Raw genomic sequence first — 19,757 nt, forward strand, 5'->3', positions numbered from 1 at the left:
GTGTGTTAATTAGCTGTCTGCTCGTTAAGCAGCCGAGCTTAATTAGAGCTGACGAACTACACACACACACACACACACACACATACACAGACATAGACACAGTATTGAGGCAGCAGGTCTGACTCACAACAGTTACACAATCCTGTTTCACGGGGACACACACACACTCACACACTCACACACACACACACTCTCACACAGTATCAGCAGCAGCAGCAGCAGCAGCAGAGCGAGGGAGGAGATGTTAAAGTAGGACACTGCAGCAGACACCAAACGCAGCACACACTCATACACACACAACTGTCTGACACAAATCTGAGCTGTAAAAATGTATTTACAGTTAAAAACCACACGTTTTCTACATGTTTATAAAAAACAAACTGTTCTGTCATATGAGCTGAATTTTCCCAAACACCAAACCCTTCAAGAGAAACGTGGCAAATTAAATTTTATGCTGGGTTTTTTGTCAGTAAGCAAGAAAACAGCAAAATTGCCACATTTTGAATGGGAATTTGTAGCCATGCTGGCTAAGCTAGGCTAAAACTTTCCTGGATGTGTCCTCAATACTGGACTCAGTGAGTGAATTTGATATCCCTCTGAAACGTCTGACTGGAGAAGACGGAGAGACTTTACTGAAGCGCTGGAGGAATTCATTCAGTATCGACGTCTTAAAGACTTTTAATTAAATCTTCAATTAAATGAAACATTCAAAGAGTCAGTTGCTATTTGTGGTTTCAAGGCCACAAGACTGCCATTCCAAATCTGTCAATTTTAAAGTTTACTGAAAGTTGAGCACAGTCACTTTACAGCTGATGGTTCCCACCACAAAATTCCACAAACACTCGCGCGCACACACACACACACACCTACAAAATACTGATGAAAGCTGGTCGGAGCGGAAACTTTGAACGACAAACTGAAAAATGCATTGTGTCCCACTGTGTTTTCAAAGCCAGCGCAGCCACAAGACTCCCATTCCAAATCTGTCAGTTTAGCCTCTTTCCAGCTCAGTGGCAAAAACACGCCAAAGTAAATAAGCCTTCAGCTTTTTTAGGAGAGGATTCGTGTTTTTGGCAGATCCAGCTTGTGTCGTATCGAACAATCACATTTAATATTTCCAATAAAATCAAACTTTTGTAGCTTCAGCTCATCAGCAGTAGTAAACAGTCATGTTACAGCTGACACACACACACACACACACGGATCTTTCTGTCTTCCTCCTTTTTCCTTCCCTCCTACCATCCATCTTTAATTCCTTTCCTTACTTCCAACTGCTTTTTTGGTCCCACCTTGCATCCTTCCTCCTTCCTTCATCCCTGTTTCCTCCCTCACGTCTGTCCTCTCTATCTTTCCTACACCCCTTCCCTCCCTCCTCTCCTCCTCTTCCTCTGTGGTGTTTTTCTGGGTCAGACGCAGGGAGGGAGGCGGGAGATTTGGGGAGATTTGGGGGGGAATCTTATTTTAGTCGCGCCACATGTTCAAACAGACTGCTCGTCTCCTCATCAGCCCTCTGCTGTATTTAACATCACACACTCAGATATAAACACATCATCATCATCATCATCATCATCACCAGCCTTCTTTATTCTCCAGTAAAAACTAATCCCATCCCTTGGCCTCACGTCTGTAAAATGGCGTCTGTTTTTATGCCAATCAAAAACGGTCCAACACTTTCGGTTCAGAGTGAGACGTCCCTTCGGCGGATTTTCATTAAATGTTTGGTGGGCGTTCGTGGCCCACAGAGTAGGAATCCCGATGATTTGTGGCGACCTCTGACCTTTCCTCCGTCACCACCATCCCAATAAAATCATCACTGAGACAACATATGACATCAGGTCGCCGTCTGCTGTGACTGTGCCACGTCTGCGCAGAAGTTTACAGATTTTTCTGTTTCTTCTGTTTAAACCTTCTGTCACTGAACTGACTGATGATCTAGTATGTGATAGATATAACGCTCCTAATGGTGCCATTTAAACATGAGTTCTGTTACTTTTGATGCTTTTACTACCTTTTGCTGCTAATACTTCAGCTCTTTTCCTTAACTAAAAGATCTGGATACTTCTTCTGCCGCTGGGTGAGAAGCACTGAACGTACAGGAGAACTCCACGCAGTCATAATCTGGCACCTGATTTTGATTTTGTGTTCCTCTTTTGAAAAAATGTTTATTTGCCTCAGTCACATTTTAGTCATTTGATGAAGAAGTTCTGACTTGATTTTTTTTTTTTTTTTTTGATACTGAAAATAAAGTAAAGCCTTGTTAAGAAAAAAATTGTTAAATTGAGAAATTTCTAATGGAAGTTGCGACTTGTTTTTCTTTCCAGAAAGAAAAACTTCATGCATGAGAAAATCTTTCATGAGTCAAATTAGCAGATTTCCAAATGAAGTTCTGACTTGGATTAAATCAGCATATTTCCAATGGAAGTTCTGCATTAGGCTTTAAAGTAGATAAAGAAACATTGTTAGTTCTAGTCAATTTCTATTATTAAAAAAAAAGAAGACATTTTTAATTCTGTCTTTCCAGCTTTGTAAGGCTACAGCTGTCGTCATCTTCAGCGTGTACAGCTACAATGGCCTGATTTCCTGCACATCCTGATTTCTCCACCTACGTGTAATGCGTCTAATTAGCCTGCTGTATTTGTCTGCATGCTAAAATCTTCAGCGTCTCAAAAATGTTAGCATTTCCCATTGAAAGAATGAGAAATCGCTGTTGTTTTCTACTTCCTGCATCGTCCTCCAGCTCGTTAGCGTTCTCTGTTGTGTTCAACGGGGCTTTCGGCACCAAGCCGACCAGCGGGTTTTCATGTTAGCATCTCTGGCTGCTCTCAGAGTCTTCTGCTAGCATCAGTCTAACGTGTTGTTCCCGTGTGTGTGTTTCAGATCCGTGTGGATGGGATCCCACCACCGGCCCAGAATGCTTTGCTGTACGAGACTGTGACGGTGGTGGAAGGGAAGCCGATCCTGAGAGACATGGTCTTCAGTCCAGACCATCAGTACATCTACCTGCTCAGTGACAGACAGGTAAGCACACACACACACACACACACACACACACACACACACACACACACACACACACACACACACACACACACACACACACACACACACACACAGTCCACACACACTGTTGACCTGCGGGTAGCAGTAAATAAACCGGTGACTTTTCTTCTGACCATTATAAAACGTACAAATCTGGATGTTTGCGACGCAGACTTAAAGGTACAGTCAGTGATTCTGATCCAATACAGTCCTGTCAAATTCAGCGAATATGTCCTCACGGTGGAAAAGAATCCAGTGTTCTTACACAGCCCTGGCTCCGTAAACGTAACACAAACAAAGCGTCTTGGGCCGAGCCACATGCTCATCACCATCATCATCGTCAGCATCCTTCTTTCTGGGGCGCTCGTGCACAGGAGAAGGGGAAGATGGGAGATGGGGGGAAAGGGGGCAGTGGGAGCTAGAGACGCTAAATCTGGCACATGCTAACAGATGGTGCCAACTGAAGGATTACCAGGGGAAAGAGAAGGAGCAGTCTGCCCTTTACTGCCAGACCGTGCAGAGTTTTGAATGGGACCATTGGGACTGCGCTCGGGAGACCGGCGGCGGAGGAACGTCTACCGGCGGCGGCGTGACAACTGCGTGTACTCCACAACGTAATGGCATGGTCGAGAAGGAGAGATGGCCGAGGAGCGGCCAACGAGGAAGAGGTCAGAAGAACGAGGAAAAGGCCGGGGCCAGGAGCCACGTTGACGGGTGAGGTTTTCCAACGGCGGAGGCCGGGAAAGACATTCAGCCCGGGACTCATCCGAGGGGACCGGATGGCAGGCGCGGAGAGAGGGCCGGTCAAAACTTTAAAAACTTTACGGAGGTTTTGACAGTCAGGGGGCCGGTGGACTACGTCTCACTAGTGGACTCAAACTCTGACTCACTAGTTTTTCTCTCCGTTGTGTTTTGGATGCTGTTTGTGTGCATTTCGTTTGTTTGATGACGGAGGTTTGTTTTGCCTCAGCCATGAGAAAGTGTCCGTGTCCCCGCCGTATAGGACGCTCTGGACTCCACCATTGTGTCGTTGCCTTGGCGCTGTGGGTCCATGACCGTGGGGGACGCAGCTTCTGAAGGAGCGTCTTTCTCCAGAATCGCTTACGCTTCCATTGAATCAGCAGATTCTGACTCGGATTTTTTGGCTTGTTTGTTTTGGGTTGGGTTTTTTTTTATTTTTTTTATTGACCATCAGATTTCCGATTAAAGTTCTGACTTGAATTTTTTTTTTAAAGTTAAATGATCAGATTTCAAATTGAAGTTCTACGATAGTTTTATTATCAATTTTATTATTGTTATTTTTATTGGTAAGTTACGAAAACAAAGAAAGTTCTGTTCAGACTTATGTTAAGAGTTTTAACATGGGACTCACACGTACACACAAACACACACCCACACACACACACACACAGTAAATCAGTATTTCGGAGGCACCGCAGTTATTTACAAGGGCGTGTGTGTGTGTGGGTGTGTTGGAAATAAATTCTCTTGTTTAACATCTGCAGACAGGAAGTTGTGAATGTGAATATCACTCAGCTGGCGCCACCATACACACTGTTTCTGTGTGTGTGTGTGTGTGTGTGTGTGTGTGTGTGTGTGTGTCCCATGTTAAAACTCTTATTGTACCATCAAGAGGAAGCAGAGCTGAGTTCAACAACTGTTAGTTCCTGTGCAGCTGATGAGACACAAAGACATCCAGACACACACACACACACACACACACACACACACACACACACACACACACACACACACACAGAGAACTGCTCATATTCAGATGTCTGTGCCGGGGATCCTGATGTCAGTAACCAGCTGTTAGAGGCGCTAAATACGTGTAAACGACCCCTAAGACACATTGTGATCTCATCAGTCAAACCACTTAGCGAGGTGGTCTGGGACGCATTTGACCACGTGTCTTTTATAGTGTAAACTCTAATGCGTCCCGGTGCGTCCCCGACGAGGACGCGAGGTTCCAATTCCGACATAAAAGAAAATCTAACTCTTCCTCCTCCTCATAAAATCTACAGGAGCCACACTGTGGAAAACCAGCTACCGAGTCATTTTCACTCTGACAAATCCAGAACCCACTGGAGAAACCTTAGCGGCTACCAGCTTCATTATCAGCTCCCTGATCTGTGGGTGTCCTGATTTCCATTTTCAACTTTCAGTTTCCTTTATGTAACCAGGTAAAGTCCCACTGAGACTCCAGGCCGCTCTTTCTTTGGCCAGGACAGCAGCAGCATCAGCAGCAGTACAGACCACAACCACACATTCACATTAAATATGCACCACTGAGGAAAATACTGACGCTGTTTGAGTAAAATAAGGAAGACACCAGCCAGAAACAATGACGGTGTGAAATCCCTCTGAAGTTCCTTCAACCTGGACGCCTTCGTCCAGAGTTCAGTCTGAGTCTCGGGGACTGTGGATAGGAAGGAGTTCTGAGATCTCGGATCACATCGCGAACCACAGACGGGGCTCATGAAGACCCACGAGCGGGGCGGCCCTGTAAACAAAAGCAGGCCGGTGAGCTAACCTGCGCAAAGCAAGACGTCTGTTTCTGAAACCAAATCCAGGTTTGAGTTTTCCTGACGAGGTTTTTTCAACGTGAGTTTTGAAAAAGACGAGAATCATCGATTAAAACGCAGAGGAACTGAATTCGTTTGTTCGAATTCTGCTGGTGATTTCAGACCAGATGTTCACAGAAATCCACTTTCCATTTTTAATCCAAAATAATGCCATCATCATCATCATCGCCATCGCCACCATCATCATCATCATCATCATCGCCACCACCACCACCATCATCATCATCGCCATCGCCACCATCATCATCATCACCATCGCCATCGCCACCATCATCGTAATCGCTATTGCCTCCATCATCATCAGCGCCACCATCATCATCATCATCATCATCGCCATCGCCACCATCATCATCATCATCATCGCCATCGCCACCATCATCATCATCATCATCGCCATCGCCACCATCATCATCATCATCACCATCATCGCCATCGCCACCACCACCACCATCATCATCGCCACCACCATCATCACCACCACTGTAGTTGTATGTGCTTGACAGGCACAGAGACGCAGAGGAAGAGCGATCAGTCCTCGGTTGCGTCTCTGCCTCAGCTCTGCTGGTTCACTGCAGTGTTACATAAACACACACGTTCACATGAGGGTTCCAGCTCCAGCAGAACTGCAGGCTGGTTCCCATAAAGGGAGGCAGAACAGAGCAGTGTGGGATCAAACAGAACGTTCGTGTTAATGCTCTCAGCTGATGAACTCCACCTGCGGCTGCTGCAGCCTTTACAGTCGCAGCGCGGCGTTCCGTCTCCACGTGACACCTCCGCTTAGGTGAATCACTTTTTATTGCTTTTTTCCGTTTGTACAACAGCCACAGTAACGTAAAAAAAAAATGCGTGTTCATGATTCAGCTCGGGGGAATTTATGTTTGTAATTAAACGAAGTATAAAACTTCAAATGACACGTGTGGAACGTGTTTTGAAATCGATGTCGGTCTCTCACGTGTCTCCTTCATGTGAATCACGAGTGAAAATGGCCAAAAACCACAGGTGCTACATCATTTGAATTTCTTACATGTGCAATGGTTTTCAGACGGACTAAAAACACGAAATGTGTGTAGATGTTCGGTTTTAGTTTTAGGCTTGTTTGTGTGATCATACAAAAAAGTTTCAATATTATGAGAACTTCTATATTCTTTCAAATAACAGATTTCTTTAGAGAAATTCAACATGAGCTGTGGACAGAATAGAGCTGCTACATATCTACGGTTTATCCTGATAAAGCTTTTCTGGATAATTGAAATGTTTCATGGGTGAACAGCTGAATCACCCTCTGTGTTTCATCCATATTTACAAAAGCAGTATCTGTTTCTATAATAATCTTTATTATGTGAGAGAACCCACTTTACAAAGTGCTTCACACAGAGCAGCGGACCAGACACTTTTGTCGTTTCAGGTTAATCTTTCTAACAAACTCTTGCGCGGTTCCCAGATTTTCCATGTAAATGAATATTCAGTTTACGTTGATAAATTACAGAGAAGCAGCGAATCCTCTCGTCCACGAGGCTGGAATCAGAGAATGTTTGGCTTTTTTCACAGTCTTTGCTAAAAAATGACAAACGAGTCATTGAATATCAAAATAGTTGCAGATTATTATTATTAGTGGTGTGTTATAAACCGTTTACTACGTCTTTATATACTGATTATAAATTCTACAAAAGTAAAGTATTGCTTGAAAGGGCCAAAGCTTTTTATTTTTTTTGTCCTGAGTTAATACGTGAAACGTGTTTCACACGCGAGCCGTTCACGTGGACCAGTGTAAGGGATTTCTCTGAGCAGATGGATTTATTCGAGTCGGCACAATTTAAAGTCAGTGCGTCGTTACAGCGAATAAAGTATATGAATGTAGAGAGAACGTGCAGAATCAGCAGGTTTATAAATGAAGTCTGGCAGAGAGGAGATACGGCAGCAGCGTTTCTTTAAAGAAAAAACTGATAATGAGTTGAGAGAGGAGATGGGACTCCCTGTGCGTTCGCGTGCGTGTTTGTCCGAGCGAGTGAGAGACAATGAGTGTATTCATGCGTGATCGTCTGAATGAGACAGAGACAGACAGAGCGTCCACTGTGTTCCGATGTGTTTACTCTCTCCCTGCTGCAGTGACCTATGGGTATACAGTACGACACACACACACACACACTCGTTGATCCATTTGCTTCATAAAGTTTCACATTCTTTGTTTGAGTTTTTCCTTCATACTGTGTCTGTTTCCTCTCGGACGTAAGGTTTTCATTCGTTGCCTCAGTCTGTTTAGAAAAAGCAGAAACGCTCTGTAAACCTTTGGTCTTGGTGTGATCGGAGACACCTGGATGTGGGGGGGCTCACACCCGCTGCGTAGCCGCCTGTGATGGGAACTGGGACTTCTGGGACAACTATACTGGAATCAAGATTTAGGGACACCGTTACATGTTTAGACTCTTTACTTAGTTTCCTACATAGTAGACATGGTCCACGCACATCTGATCTGCTGAATTATTTGCCAAATCCTAGTGTAATGTAGGAGACAACCCGTAAAGAATGTGACTTTAAAAAATGTCTTTGCTAATGGGTGGATTTCAGTTTTGTGATCAGACTTGAGGGATGCAGACCGGTTGTTACTGCTGTGGTGTATAAGCAGCCGATCATCTGATCAGGAGAAGATCTGGAGATTGTACATTCTTTTTTGCTTGTTTTTCCATCTCTCTGGGTCTTTTTCCACATGGACATGTTCAGCAATCGATGCGCTCAGACACCAACCTAATAAAGACGCAGGAAGGCAAAAAACATTTGTGGAAGAAAGCGTGGAGCGCCAGAGAGCCTGTTTATGGGTGAGCAGGTAGTCAGACTGAACGTTCACATGCTCTGAATGTAAATCTGTGTGTCTCAGGTGACCAGACTTCCAGTGGAGAGCTGTGAGCAGTACAGCAGCTGCTCAGACTGTCTGGGATCTGGAGACCCTCACTGTGGATGGTGTGTCCTCTTCAACAAGTAAGAAACTTTCCTTTCTATCCGTCCGTCTGTGTCACGGAACTGGACTGAAACTCCTGGTCCTGAGTTTCTTTCTGAACGGTTCTTATTTGCATTGACATCTGAAACTTCTGTCTGCTGCTTTAACAGAGACATCTTCCCTGTACATGAGCTGCCAAACACAATGTTATGTCGACAACCACAAAAATAAACCCGCAGATTATTCCGGATCCCAGTCATTCAGCCCGTTCGTGTCCTGTATGTGACGTGAACAGACATGAAGCCTTGTTTGAGTCCATATGTAAATCAGATTTTGATTCGTCCACTTCTATTTGCTCATCTTACAGTCGTCACATAACTTAACGTCCACAGGAGTACTTAACATGATGTCACTTTCATTTACAAAAACAACCAAAAAAAGAGAAGCTTGTGGTAAAAGCTAGAAGAGGATAATCTGTCCAAATCCAGGTGAGCAGAGCTTGAGGAGACTCGCCCAAGAAGACTCGGAGCTGTACCTGCCGGGGGGTTCTGGGAGCTTCTACACAGGACCGACTCAAGGACCTGAATACTTTAGTAAACGAGAGACCTCATTTTTTTGATTGTTTATTCACTTTTAAAGATTTCTAAAAACATATTTTCACTTTGTCATGATGGATTACTGAGTGTGGACCGATGGGAAAAAATGGCAACTTTATCCATCTGACAATAAAATGTACACCAGAGTAAAGTGAAGGTGAAGACTGTCTGAAGCCACCGTATGTGTGTGTGGTTTAAACCCACATCCTCCATCGTGTGTGTGTTCCCATGAGGCGTCATTAATGTTTCTATAAATGGTTCACACACACTCTCTGTTGGCATTACAGTCTTCAGGACTCTTTGATGTTCAGCGTCCAGGCAGGTGGAGGAAGTTCTTCTTTGGATCAGCACCAATTAGCTTTCCCTTCAAAGTAAAAGCAGTTGATGTATAGTATAGGCAGCCTTGTTTTTATACGTGATTAGATGTTTCTGTCATTTTTTCAAACAGAAACATAACCATCCTCCGGGCCTTGTCTCTCCAGTGTCTCAGATTTGCCGCTTTTCTCTGTTTGATGTCACAATAAACTGAATATCTTTGGGGGTTGGACCAAAACAACTGAAGACTAATCGGAAACTGAAATGGACGTGTTTCACTATATCTTGACATATTATAGACAAAATGATTAATTGATTAACAAAGAATATAATCACCTTCAGATGAGACAGCTGCCAGTCTGTCACTGTTAACACTGTCCGTATGAATTAATTAATAATCGATACTCTGCCAAAGTTCCAAATTTTAGAGCAAGGTCTAGTTACCAGGTCTATTTTATAATCAAGAGCTGTAACCAAATCATACATCCTGTTGTACAAATGGCCTGTAAGTGTCACTGTATGTCAAGACCTGAGCAGCAAGACAAAGGACGCAAGGTTTCGGTTTTAAAAAAGGCGGGTTTTTATTTACCCCCAAAAAATCAGAAGATACAAAGCAAAGACAATCATCGACTGACCTGGACTCATGAAGAGGCCAACAAAAGAAAACTAAAGTCATAATACAGCAAAATAAACTGCGACAGAACTGAGTAACTCCACCTGACGGAAGACAAGACCAACCTGACTGGATGAAAGAGGGGGAGCATACATACTGGCTGGTCAAACCCATAACACACACACAAGTTTATCTTTGTTATACTGCAGCCCCCTCAGCGGCAGCAGTGGCAGCCGCAGCAGCCACAGCTGCAGCAGCCGCAGCCGCAGCAGCAGCAGCAGCAGCAGCAGCAGCAGCAGCAGCAGCAGCAGCAGCAGCCGCAGCAGCTGCAGCAGCCGCAGCACTGCTACTCCCAGCGACTGTTCACGGACTGAGTAAAAACAAGCCGCAGACGTGGAGCCGCTCCTCATTACAGCTTCTTTACTCTTGTAGCTGCTGTCTCCACCTGCTTTTAAATCAACTCCTGCCACATTTCTGGGAGTGCTGAAAGGCATTCTGGGAGATGTAGGACATGTAATAGAATGCAAAGTGGTCTAAGGCAATCGGATCGTGAAACATGTATCGCTAGGTACAAACGGAGCAGGACTGAGGAGGAGGAAGAGGAGTGAAAACACAATTTCATCTCTTTTCTCAGACAGTTTTCAGGCGAGTTCAGTGTTTCTGTTGCCTCACGTTGAAACCGTCGTCATCCCCCAGAGGAAACAGCAGAAAAACAAACCTCAAGTCCCGTTCGGTTCATCAAAAGGACCATTTTAGCCCTTTCCACTGTCGAGGCAATCGGCAGAAAAATCCCGAACACCTTGTGATAAACAGCAGAAACAAACAGGTTTTCTCTCCCTGTCGTTCGGCCTCCTCTCTGCTCTTCATCTCCGCTCCTCCTCCTCTCTCTCGCTCTCTCTCTCTCTCTGTCCATCTGTAGTTAATTAGAAGTAAACAGATCATTACTGCAGGCTGATATGTTGTGTACGGAGGTGCATATGTTCGAGCTGCTGCTCCCCGCAGACGCAAACACTCCACCTGCGCAACACTGAGAACTACATCACTCACCTCAGGCTGCAGCCACAGCACTTATTCTTTTATCTGTCATTCATTCTCTCATTAGTGACGTTCGGTCCTGTTCGCCAAAAAAAAAGGAACGAAACACACGTCAAGTCAGAGAAAAATGACGAACACGAAAAAAGTTACTTGTTGGGGGAGAAATACCTGAAATGAAAACGAAACAACAAATTTTAGCTGATGAATTAAGATGCACCAGTAAAATAAACAAATTAATTAGTCAATAGATTAGTTAATGAATATTTTACATTCAATGGAAAATACTAAATATATAAATAACAAAAAAATTATGAAATAAAGTACTTAATTTACAAAAAAGTCACGAACAAATAAGTCATCAAATTAAACATTAAAACATTAAAAATACTTTCTGATGAACAATACAAGATTTTAATCATTAACAAATACAAAATAAAGTGAAAAGTAAGTCATCAAACAATCACAAAATAAACAGATCCAATTTGAAAACAGAGAAAATATAAAAAATGAAGTAAATGAAGTAAAACATTACTAAATGAATAAATCAAACCTTAAAATAAATAAAGAAGTAAATAATTAGAAAGAATAAAATTTTAAAAAATTGAGATTATATATAAATAATTTCAAAATGGTTACATAATAAATTAAAAATAATAAATAAATTAATCAGTTGACCAAATGAAAAAATAAAGAAATAAATTATAAAGTATTTAATTACCATTACAAAAGTTAAAAAAAAAAACATGTTTAAAAGTAAGTAATTAAACCAATAATTGTCATATAAAATAAAAAATGAAAATTTAAGAAAAATGTAAGTAAGTGAATAATAATCAAAAAGGTAATTAAAAATATGAAGCAAATAATGAAGTGAAATATACACAAGTAAATCATTAGAAGTAGCGTTATATAGTAATAAATAACTAAATTAATGCATTTACAAATAAATGAAAAAGTAAATAAATTGATAATAGAAATCATTAAAATAAATAAATGTGTGTAAACAGGTGTGTGTGTGTGTGCGTGTGTGTGTACAGTACACTGACCCTGCGGTGACCTTTGACCCCTCCAGGTGTTCCACGCAGAGCACATGTGACAAGTGGGACGAGCCTCAACACTTCAACACCCAACTGGACCAGTGCGTCGACATCTCCGTTACCCCGAGCAACGTGTCAGTCACCTCCCCGGCAACACAGGTATGAACACACACACACACACGTCACTCACGTGTTGTACTTCTGTGTATTTCTTCCCGTTGACGGTCCAGCAGAACTTCTCCAGCCCCGACGGGGGGAACATCTAAGCTGCCTCAGACCGGAACCTTCCAGTTTATTTTCACCGTTTACTGGAAACTCAGTTGACATTGGATGGAAACTCATATATATATAACTGGATATAACTGGCTCCCTCTCCATAGCAACGGCCAGAGAGGCTCCTGGGTATTGTAGTACTGAGAGATCTCTTTCAAACTCAGACAAAACCTGATTAGAAAAAAAGCTAAACTTAACTCTTGAAATCATTCAACCTTCACAGAGGTTGTTTAACAGTCCAACAAGTCCTCCAGTCAGGTCCGACCAGGGTCAACATAGAAGAGGCCTGTTCCCGCTCTGTGCTAGCACCCGTAGGACCCAGTCCCATACCCCACAGATACACGGATACAGGTCACTCAAACTCTGTGCTGTGGGGAAGGCCCGGTTATGTTTAGGCACAGAAACAACGGTGCCAGGTTTGGGGACAGATTGTGGTTCGGGTCAGAGAAAAGTTCTTGGTTCAGGTTTTTCATGGGAGGACAGTCTCAAAACTCTGACAAATGTGGAAAGTTAGCGCAACTGCAACGATTTCATCTTTTGTCGGAACGAAGGAGAGGTAAACAGAAGAAATGTGGCGTTCACTTTACAGAGTAACTCAGCGCGCAGCGCTGTCAGAGTTTCCCAGTCATTGACAGTGTTTACCAGCTGAAAACTGGTAAACACTGCAGCATTTTGCGGCGTTCCAACTGTTAGCGAGGGCACAAAATGATGATGATTCATAAACAGAATCGGAGTTTTCTGCCGAGAGTCCGTTTTGTGGGGAGGATTGAACGAGTGAATAGAGCAGCAGACCGGATGGCGGACGCCTGAATCGTGACACTGTCGCCTCCGCTCTCTCTAGTTGACCATTCGGGTGCAGAACGTCCCGGCTCTGTCTGGAGGCGTCTCCTGTGTGTTTGAAGACCTGAGTGAAAGCCCCGGAGAAGTGCTGGCTAAAGGGCAGGTGATGTGTTTGTCACCGTCACTGAGAGACATGCCAGCACACGCGCACTCCCAAGGTAAGACACACACACACACACACACTTACAGTTTACCGAAACTTCATTCGGAGTCTTTCAGCCTCTTTTAGCTCCTAGTTTTGGTTTTGTGGCCCAGTCGCTGTCTGGTTGTGACTCCTTTTTATGTTTTTTTAACTCCCACGTGTTCCATCAAGATGCCCCCCCTGATATCAGCTAAGTATCCTTAATAATATCCCGATATCATTTCAGGAGAGAAGCGCGTGGTTCAGCTCAGCCTTCGCTCCACAGAGACCGGACATCAGTTCATCACCACCAGCTTCATCTACTACAACTGCTCTGTGCTCAACTCGTAAGTCTGGAGCCTCCTCACCTCCTCTCCTGTCTCCTTGTTTCCTCTGCTCTCCTCTTCCCCCCTTGGGGGCAGATAGAGGGGGTAACATAATCTGCTCCCTGGTTGCTGTGGTAACAGCAGCTCTTGGCCTTGAATACAGAAACACTTGTCTCTCCACTGGCAGTGTTTAAAAAACACACACACACACACAGTCTTTCATCTCTGTAAACACCTGGTCAGGTTTCTCTCGGTCTGCTTTTTTTTGGCATGTGCAACAGTAGATGAAAAATCTCTGAGTTTGGGACCGATGGACAAGAAAACCGAGGCCTGATTTTTCTGGAGACTGGTCCGTAATTCAGAGACGGGATCATAAACAATCCAATCCTGATCTTCAGGCCGAAACACAGTGGAAAGTCTGGTGTCGGCGACGCAGACGCTGAACTGTTTTGTTAATCTTGAAGTAAAATCCAGCAGTGGGTTGGTGACGCAGCGAAACCAAACCAGGCTCATCCTCACCTGCTGAGGCCCCCGAGAGATTGGAGACCGCCTGGATGTGGACCGGTCAAAGATCATGGACAAAGCAACGGGGTTTAATCCAAAATGTCTGGACTTGCATGTTCAGACCCGAACCAGCACTGAATCATATTTAACGTGTTGTTTACTGAGAAACCAAAGACCTTCAGTGTCACAGCCGAGAGCCGGCATTCCCCCTCTGGTGGATCTGGGTGAAGTGGAAAGTGGAACGGCTGTTTAATTTCAACCTGTTTAAATTTGTTGACTTTTTCCCAAAAACCTGGAAAGAAGGCGAGATGGGCCATTTAATTAGAGTTTCACCGGATATTTCTAGCACCGTGTGATGCTCGATTTTGTCAGTGAGAGGTCTGAGGATATTATTGTGAAGGACGTTTCAATTGCTTCTCTATTTCTGGACTTTCTCTGCTGTTTGGAAGCGCATACGCAGCACCCCGGTCCTGCCTTGTATTAATTTGTGGTGTCTTGTGGGTCCGTGTGGGCTGGGTGTCGGCCTATCCAAGACGCAGCGATAAAAATTTCACCCGTTCATTAAAAACACATCAGTGAATCACTCTGTGGCACTGGGTCACATGTTCCTTCATCAGCGTGAACACACACACACACACTGGAGTTTATTTAGACTCAAAAGCACAAACACACACCGTCCTGCCGCCACAGATACACACTACGGCACCAGATGTGGATTAATCCGCCGCTGAAAATAGTCCCCAACACACGCACGGTTTGATTAGAACTGCAGTGAGCAGCTGTTGTAGGAAAAGTACTGAGAGCTCTTTAAAAAGTACACTATGTATTCGTGAGGTGTTTAAAAAAACCAAAAAAAAGACTTACGTCTCCAGCAGGAACCAATGGGCTCGGAGCTGAGAGCCACAGACAGAAAGTGTTGAGCGATGAACGCATTATTGGTCTGGATCTGTGAATGTTGATGGATAATAACAAATATTGAAATTTGACGAGGCCTATACTTAAATGGGTCGGTTTTCAGCAAGTCCTCAAGTGAACTTTCTGTGGACTACCGCACAGTTTGCTGAGACTGCAGACTGCACCAGACTTCCCTCACAAAATGCACAAAACAAAATGGATGGGATGAATATTGATAGCAAAAAAAAAGGGGGGAAAAAGCAGAACAACTAGTCTACACATGGAAGTTACTCACAATTCGTAGGCGAAACTCCAGCAGCTTCATTTTTGATGTAGCTTATAAGCTTCTAGACGTAGTGAGGTTTTCCAGTCTGGCCACTTCACACCTCTGCTCCACAACAGCTCAGAGGAAATTACTCTTCTTTTTTACTGCGCTTCATTTGTTTAACAGCTTTAGTTACTATTTTCTTCACAGATGAACATTTTACGAACAAAAGAAAAGATGAGCTGATAAAATATGATGCTCTGCTGTAGATCATAGTGAGATAGTAAAAACTAGCTGCGGCTACAAGCTCACACATTCAAGCACCAGTAAAAATAATTCAGTTATATAATATACACAGTAACAGTAAAGCAGTCACAGGAGGCACCTGTCTGAACTATGAGTGGCCTACTTTTACTTGCGATACTGTTATTTTCGGATCAGTTTTTCATGTTGCAGCACTGCAGCTTTCAGGATGTTAGTACTTCCTCCGGCGCTGACCGGCACAGGGCTCCCGTGGTGCCGCGGTATAACGTCGTTATCTAGCGTTACGTTCGTCGCGGCGTCGCCTTCTGGAGATGCTTCTCCTTCCAGCTCCCGTCTGCCATCGACGGGTTTTACTTCTTCGCTTCAGTTGTCCGAGCTGTGGAACTCGCAGGTCATGGAACGTCGGGTTATTTGTTCCCAGAGTCCGTCCTTCAGGCAGCTCTTCTCCCCAGGGTTGCTGCAGATTTAACAGATTTAACACAAGAGTCCCCCGTTCACAGTAAACGCCACAGGTTGCTGTTCATGAAAGACTGTACCGTGATTGGCGAGACGTGCACTGATGCATATCTGTAGCTGTGGGCTGTCGCTTTAGGTAGGTGGTGTGTTGGCGCCGTATACCTGCATCTACACAGCACTACACCTGTGTGCTCAGATAGTCAAAGTCAGGGGAAGGTTCCATCAACCGTGATAATCTTTTATTTATCCATTATCTTCTCTCTCTGCTATAGTGGATGTAAAGCAGCACATCAACTCTCAGAGTTACAGGGTCAAGAACTTATCAAATTTATCTCCATGAAAATAAGTGAGGTCCTAAAGCTTCTCCCTCTGTCTCTCTCTCTCTCTCTCCCTCTCTCTCTCTCTCTCTCTCTCTCTCCTCTCTCTCTCTCTCTCTCTCTCTCTCTCAGGTGTACTTCCTGTGTCAGCAGTGTGTTTCCATGTCATTGGTGTAAATATCGTCACGTCTGCACCAACAACCTGCAGGACTGCTCCTTCCAGGAGGGACGAGTCAGCAACATGGAGGTACGCAAACACTCACGCACACACACACACACACACACACACACACACACACACACACACACACACACACACACACACACACACACACAGACCCTGTGCTCTGACATCACAGCTTAGAGGCTACCAATCAAACACCTGACAGGGAGTCATCATGGATGCAGAACTCAGCAAGAACAGGTTTTGCCTTTTGGGTGACGTAATAACTGGGACCTTGGAGTTCAGATCAGCACTGGGATTTTATGAGAGTGGGACCTTCATGAATGGACTCTAGCCATATGTAGGTGCTGCGGTGGGAAGGAGGTTTGTTTAAAATTTCTATTTTTATTTGATAATACATTTTTAGTTTATTTTTTCTCTTGGTCCTAGTACCTAAATCTCTTTCAATAAAAAAATACATCAGAAAACACAAAAAACGTTAAGACTTTGATGGCAAAATATGTTTTAATATCAGTGACGCAGCCTGAAACCCTCATGTCCACAGGCTCCGGCTGAGCTCCGGCTGAGCTCCGGCTGAGCTCCGGCTGAGCTCCGGCTGAGCTCTGGGCTGAGAGGGCTGAGCTCCTCTGCCCGCGGCTCGTTCGCGCCGCGTCTTGAGGAGCAGAATGTCTGTTTTTCTGCGGACACATTTCTAAGAGAGCGCAGAGTTGTTGTGCCGACATTTTTGTGTTTTACAGCTTATTGAAAACATGTTTGCAGCTCATTTAGATGCTTTGTGGCTGCACTTGAATGTGACAAACCCTTGTGCCTCTAACTTGCTCTGTCATCACTCATTTTAAATGTCAGTGCACAGCAGCTGTCAGACAACGCGTGGCACCTCGGCAATAGCTGCTGATTAACACAGTATTTTTATGTACGACCTGGGATCGTATTTCACACTACATCTAACAAGAGCAACAGAAAAATATTTAAATGAGAACAACTTTGAACTGAACACGTGTATGTGATCGCAGAGAAGAGGACGGGCCAGACTCTCTCTCTCTTACTCATTACAAACAACCAAAACTACTTTTGCTGTATATGCGTTCAGACAAAGTGACTAACAAATGAAATGCAGCATTAAAGATTCATTTCATGTCACTTGCTACTAAGCGCAGGCATTTATGCACTCTCACAAGTGAATTTCATGATTCGGAGCCACGAGCCGGTTCGATATAAATAGACCCAGTGCGTAGAGATAGCAGAGCAGGGAAAAGGGCCGGGCGTGACCCAGTGGACCCAGAAAACCGAACTTTATCACAGCTCTGGCTGTAAATGTGCTGTCACGTCTGAAGGAAGCTGTGAGGAACATTAAGAAAAAGTGGAAAAAGCGTCACTTTAACACACAGATGAAGCAGCAATGTCTCCTATTCTATGTCTGGAGAGGGTTCTGACATTTTGATTCTTCTTGTTAAACTCAGTTATTTTAGCTATTTATACATATCGTTTAAGCTGCAGTGTGTCATAGTACGGAGCTGCCAAACTTCATCAGCTGCTCATTCCATCATATTTCCTGCTTCGACAGTGAACAGCAGCAACGTGGAGGTCAGAGCTGCTCTCTCTCCTTCTCTGTCGTTACATGGTTTAGTAAACAACAGTAGAGCTTCAGGTCAACGGTGAAGGGTAGACACACACACACACACACACACACACACCATGCTGAGGCATTCAAGGACACTGTGACATCTGAGATTGAAAATTCGTCCGCAGAGAGCCGACGACGAGGGGTGTTTTCAGAAAATGCACCTCAGAGGACAATCAAGTTGGGAAGCTGTGAAAACTATGATGTAAATTTGGTCCTTAGATGTTTTACAAAGCTTTCATTAGGTCTCAGACTAAAGATCCTCAAACGTCCCAAACTTTGGAACCAATTTGCAACGGACGGGTTGAAAACCCGCAGATTCTTGATATGCATAAATTTAACTTAGAAAAAGAAGACACAGATGTCAAAAGGAACCAGAGGAGAGTCATTTCATAGAAAAGAAACCAGCAGAAGCCTCCAAAGATGGAAATGAACCTAAAAGCTGAAGGAGGATTTAGCCAATGATCTGAAGGAATGTGCTAGAAACAGGATTTCTTCTCAAAATCGGCTCAAACATGGAAACAACAGCCAGTTGGTGCTTTGATAAATTCCAGCTTCAGCTGCAGGTGAGGATTATTAAACCCGGCTACTAATCCCTCAGAAATCATCTGCGTTTTTAGTTTTTATTTACACAAGCAACCCATCAGTAGAACATCAGACATTATTAGATGAAAAATCCAGAGTGGGTTTATGAAGGCATCACTGAAAAAAAACAAACAAAACACATATGAAATACAAAAGGTGGCACTTTACTTTAAGTTCCCCTGGTTATCCTGTATAATCAGGATATAAAGACGCGATAACTGGTTCATAAGACTCTGACGCAACTGTGACCAGATCCCAGTGTTTCCTAACGTCTCTGTCACCGGCTCTAACACTCGTCAGTGGAGGCTGCTGGATGAACAGACGATGAACCACAACACAGTAAAACACAGCTGGAATAATATAAAATATGTAGAACAAGGACTGAACGTTAATACACACTTGAACATGTTGTTGTAGCTGCTTGTACCTATATTATAGTCTGTTATAAACATTTATTGACTGTTTACTGTTATAAATAAAATAAAAAATAATTATACGACCTGTCAATGAAATGAATATGAAATACATACATTTGCTGCTAACAGGAATAATCAACAGATGTTTCTGTTTTAAGCCCTGAACACGTCCGCAAGGCAGGAAATGATCAATACTAGAACCTATACGATACCTGAGGGGTCAGTGCAGGTCTTTGCCCGCAAAATATCAGAGAATAAGACCCAAAATTATTAGACTGTAATCCAGGGGTCGTGTTCTTAACAGACTGAAAGCCCCAAACAATTATCGAAATAAAAAGCAAATAATCTGAAATGAGATAAAAAATAATCATCCACAACAATTATCAATATTCAATAGGTAGAAAAGATCCTATCGAGTGACGCTTTGCAGACGGGTCTCGTTCAGGACTAAGCACTCGACCGTCAGATCCCTCGTTTTGTGTTTGGCTGGACTAACCACTCTGATGCCAGTTAGTCGCGTCCCGTTTTACGTTATCCGC

General features: G+C 43.7%; 1 protein-coding gene across 1 annotated transcript in view; it reads left to right on the top strand.

Annotated features, from left to right (window-relative positions):
- The window catches only part of plxna3 (plexin A3), a 120,145-nt gene that overhangs the window by 55,715 nt on the left and 44,673 nt on the right, over positions 1-19,757 (top strand). Inside the window, 6 exon segments of the mRNA XM_040153850.1 lie at positions 2,878-3,018; positions 8,500-8,600; positions 12,188-12,311; positions 13,267-13,423; positions 13,634-13,733; positions 16,545-16,659. Of these exon segments, the coding sequence (XP_040009784.1) occupies positions 2,878-3,018; positions 8,500-8,600; positions 12,188-12,311; positions 13,267-13,423; positions 13,634-13,733; positions 16,545-16,659 (738 nt within the window).

Source organism: Xiphias gladius, chromosome 18 (assembly GCF_016859285.1).
Source record: "Xiphias gladius isolate SHS-SW01 ecotype Sanya breed wild chromosome 18, ASM1685928v1, whole genome shotgun sequence".
Taxonomy (NCBI): Eukaryota; Metazoa; Chordata; class Actinopteri; order Istiophoriformes; family Xiphiidae; genus Xiphias; species Xiphias gladius.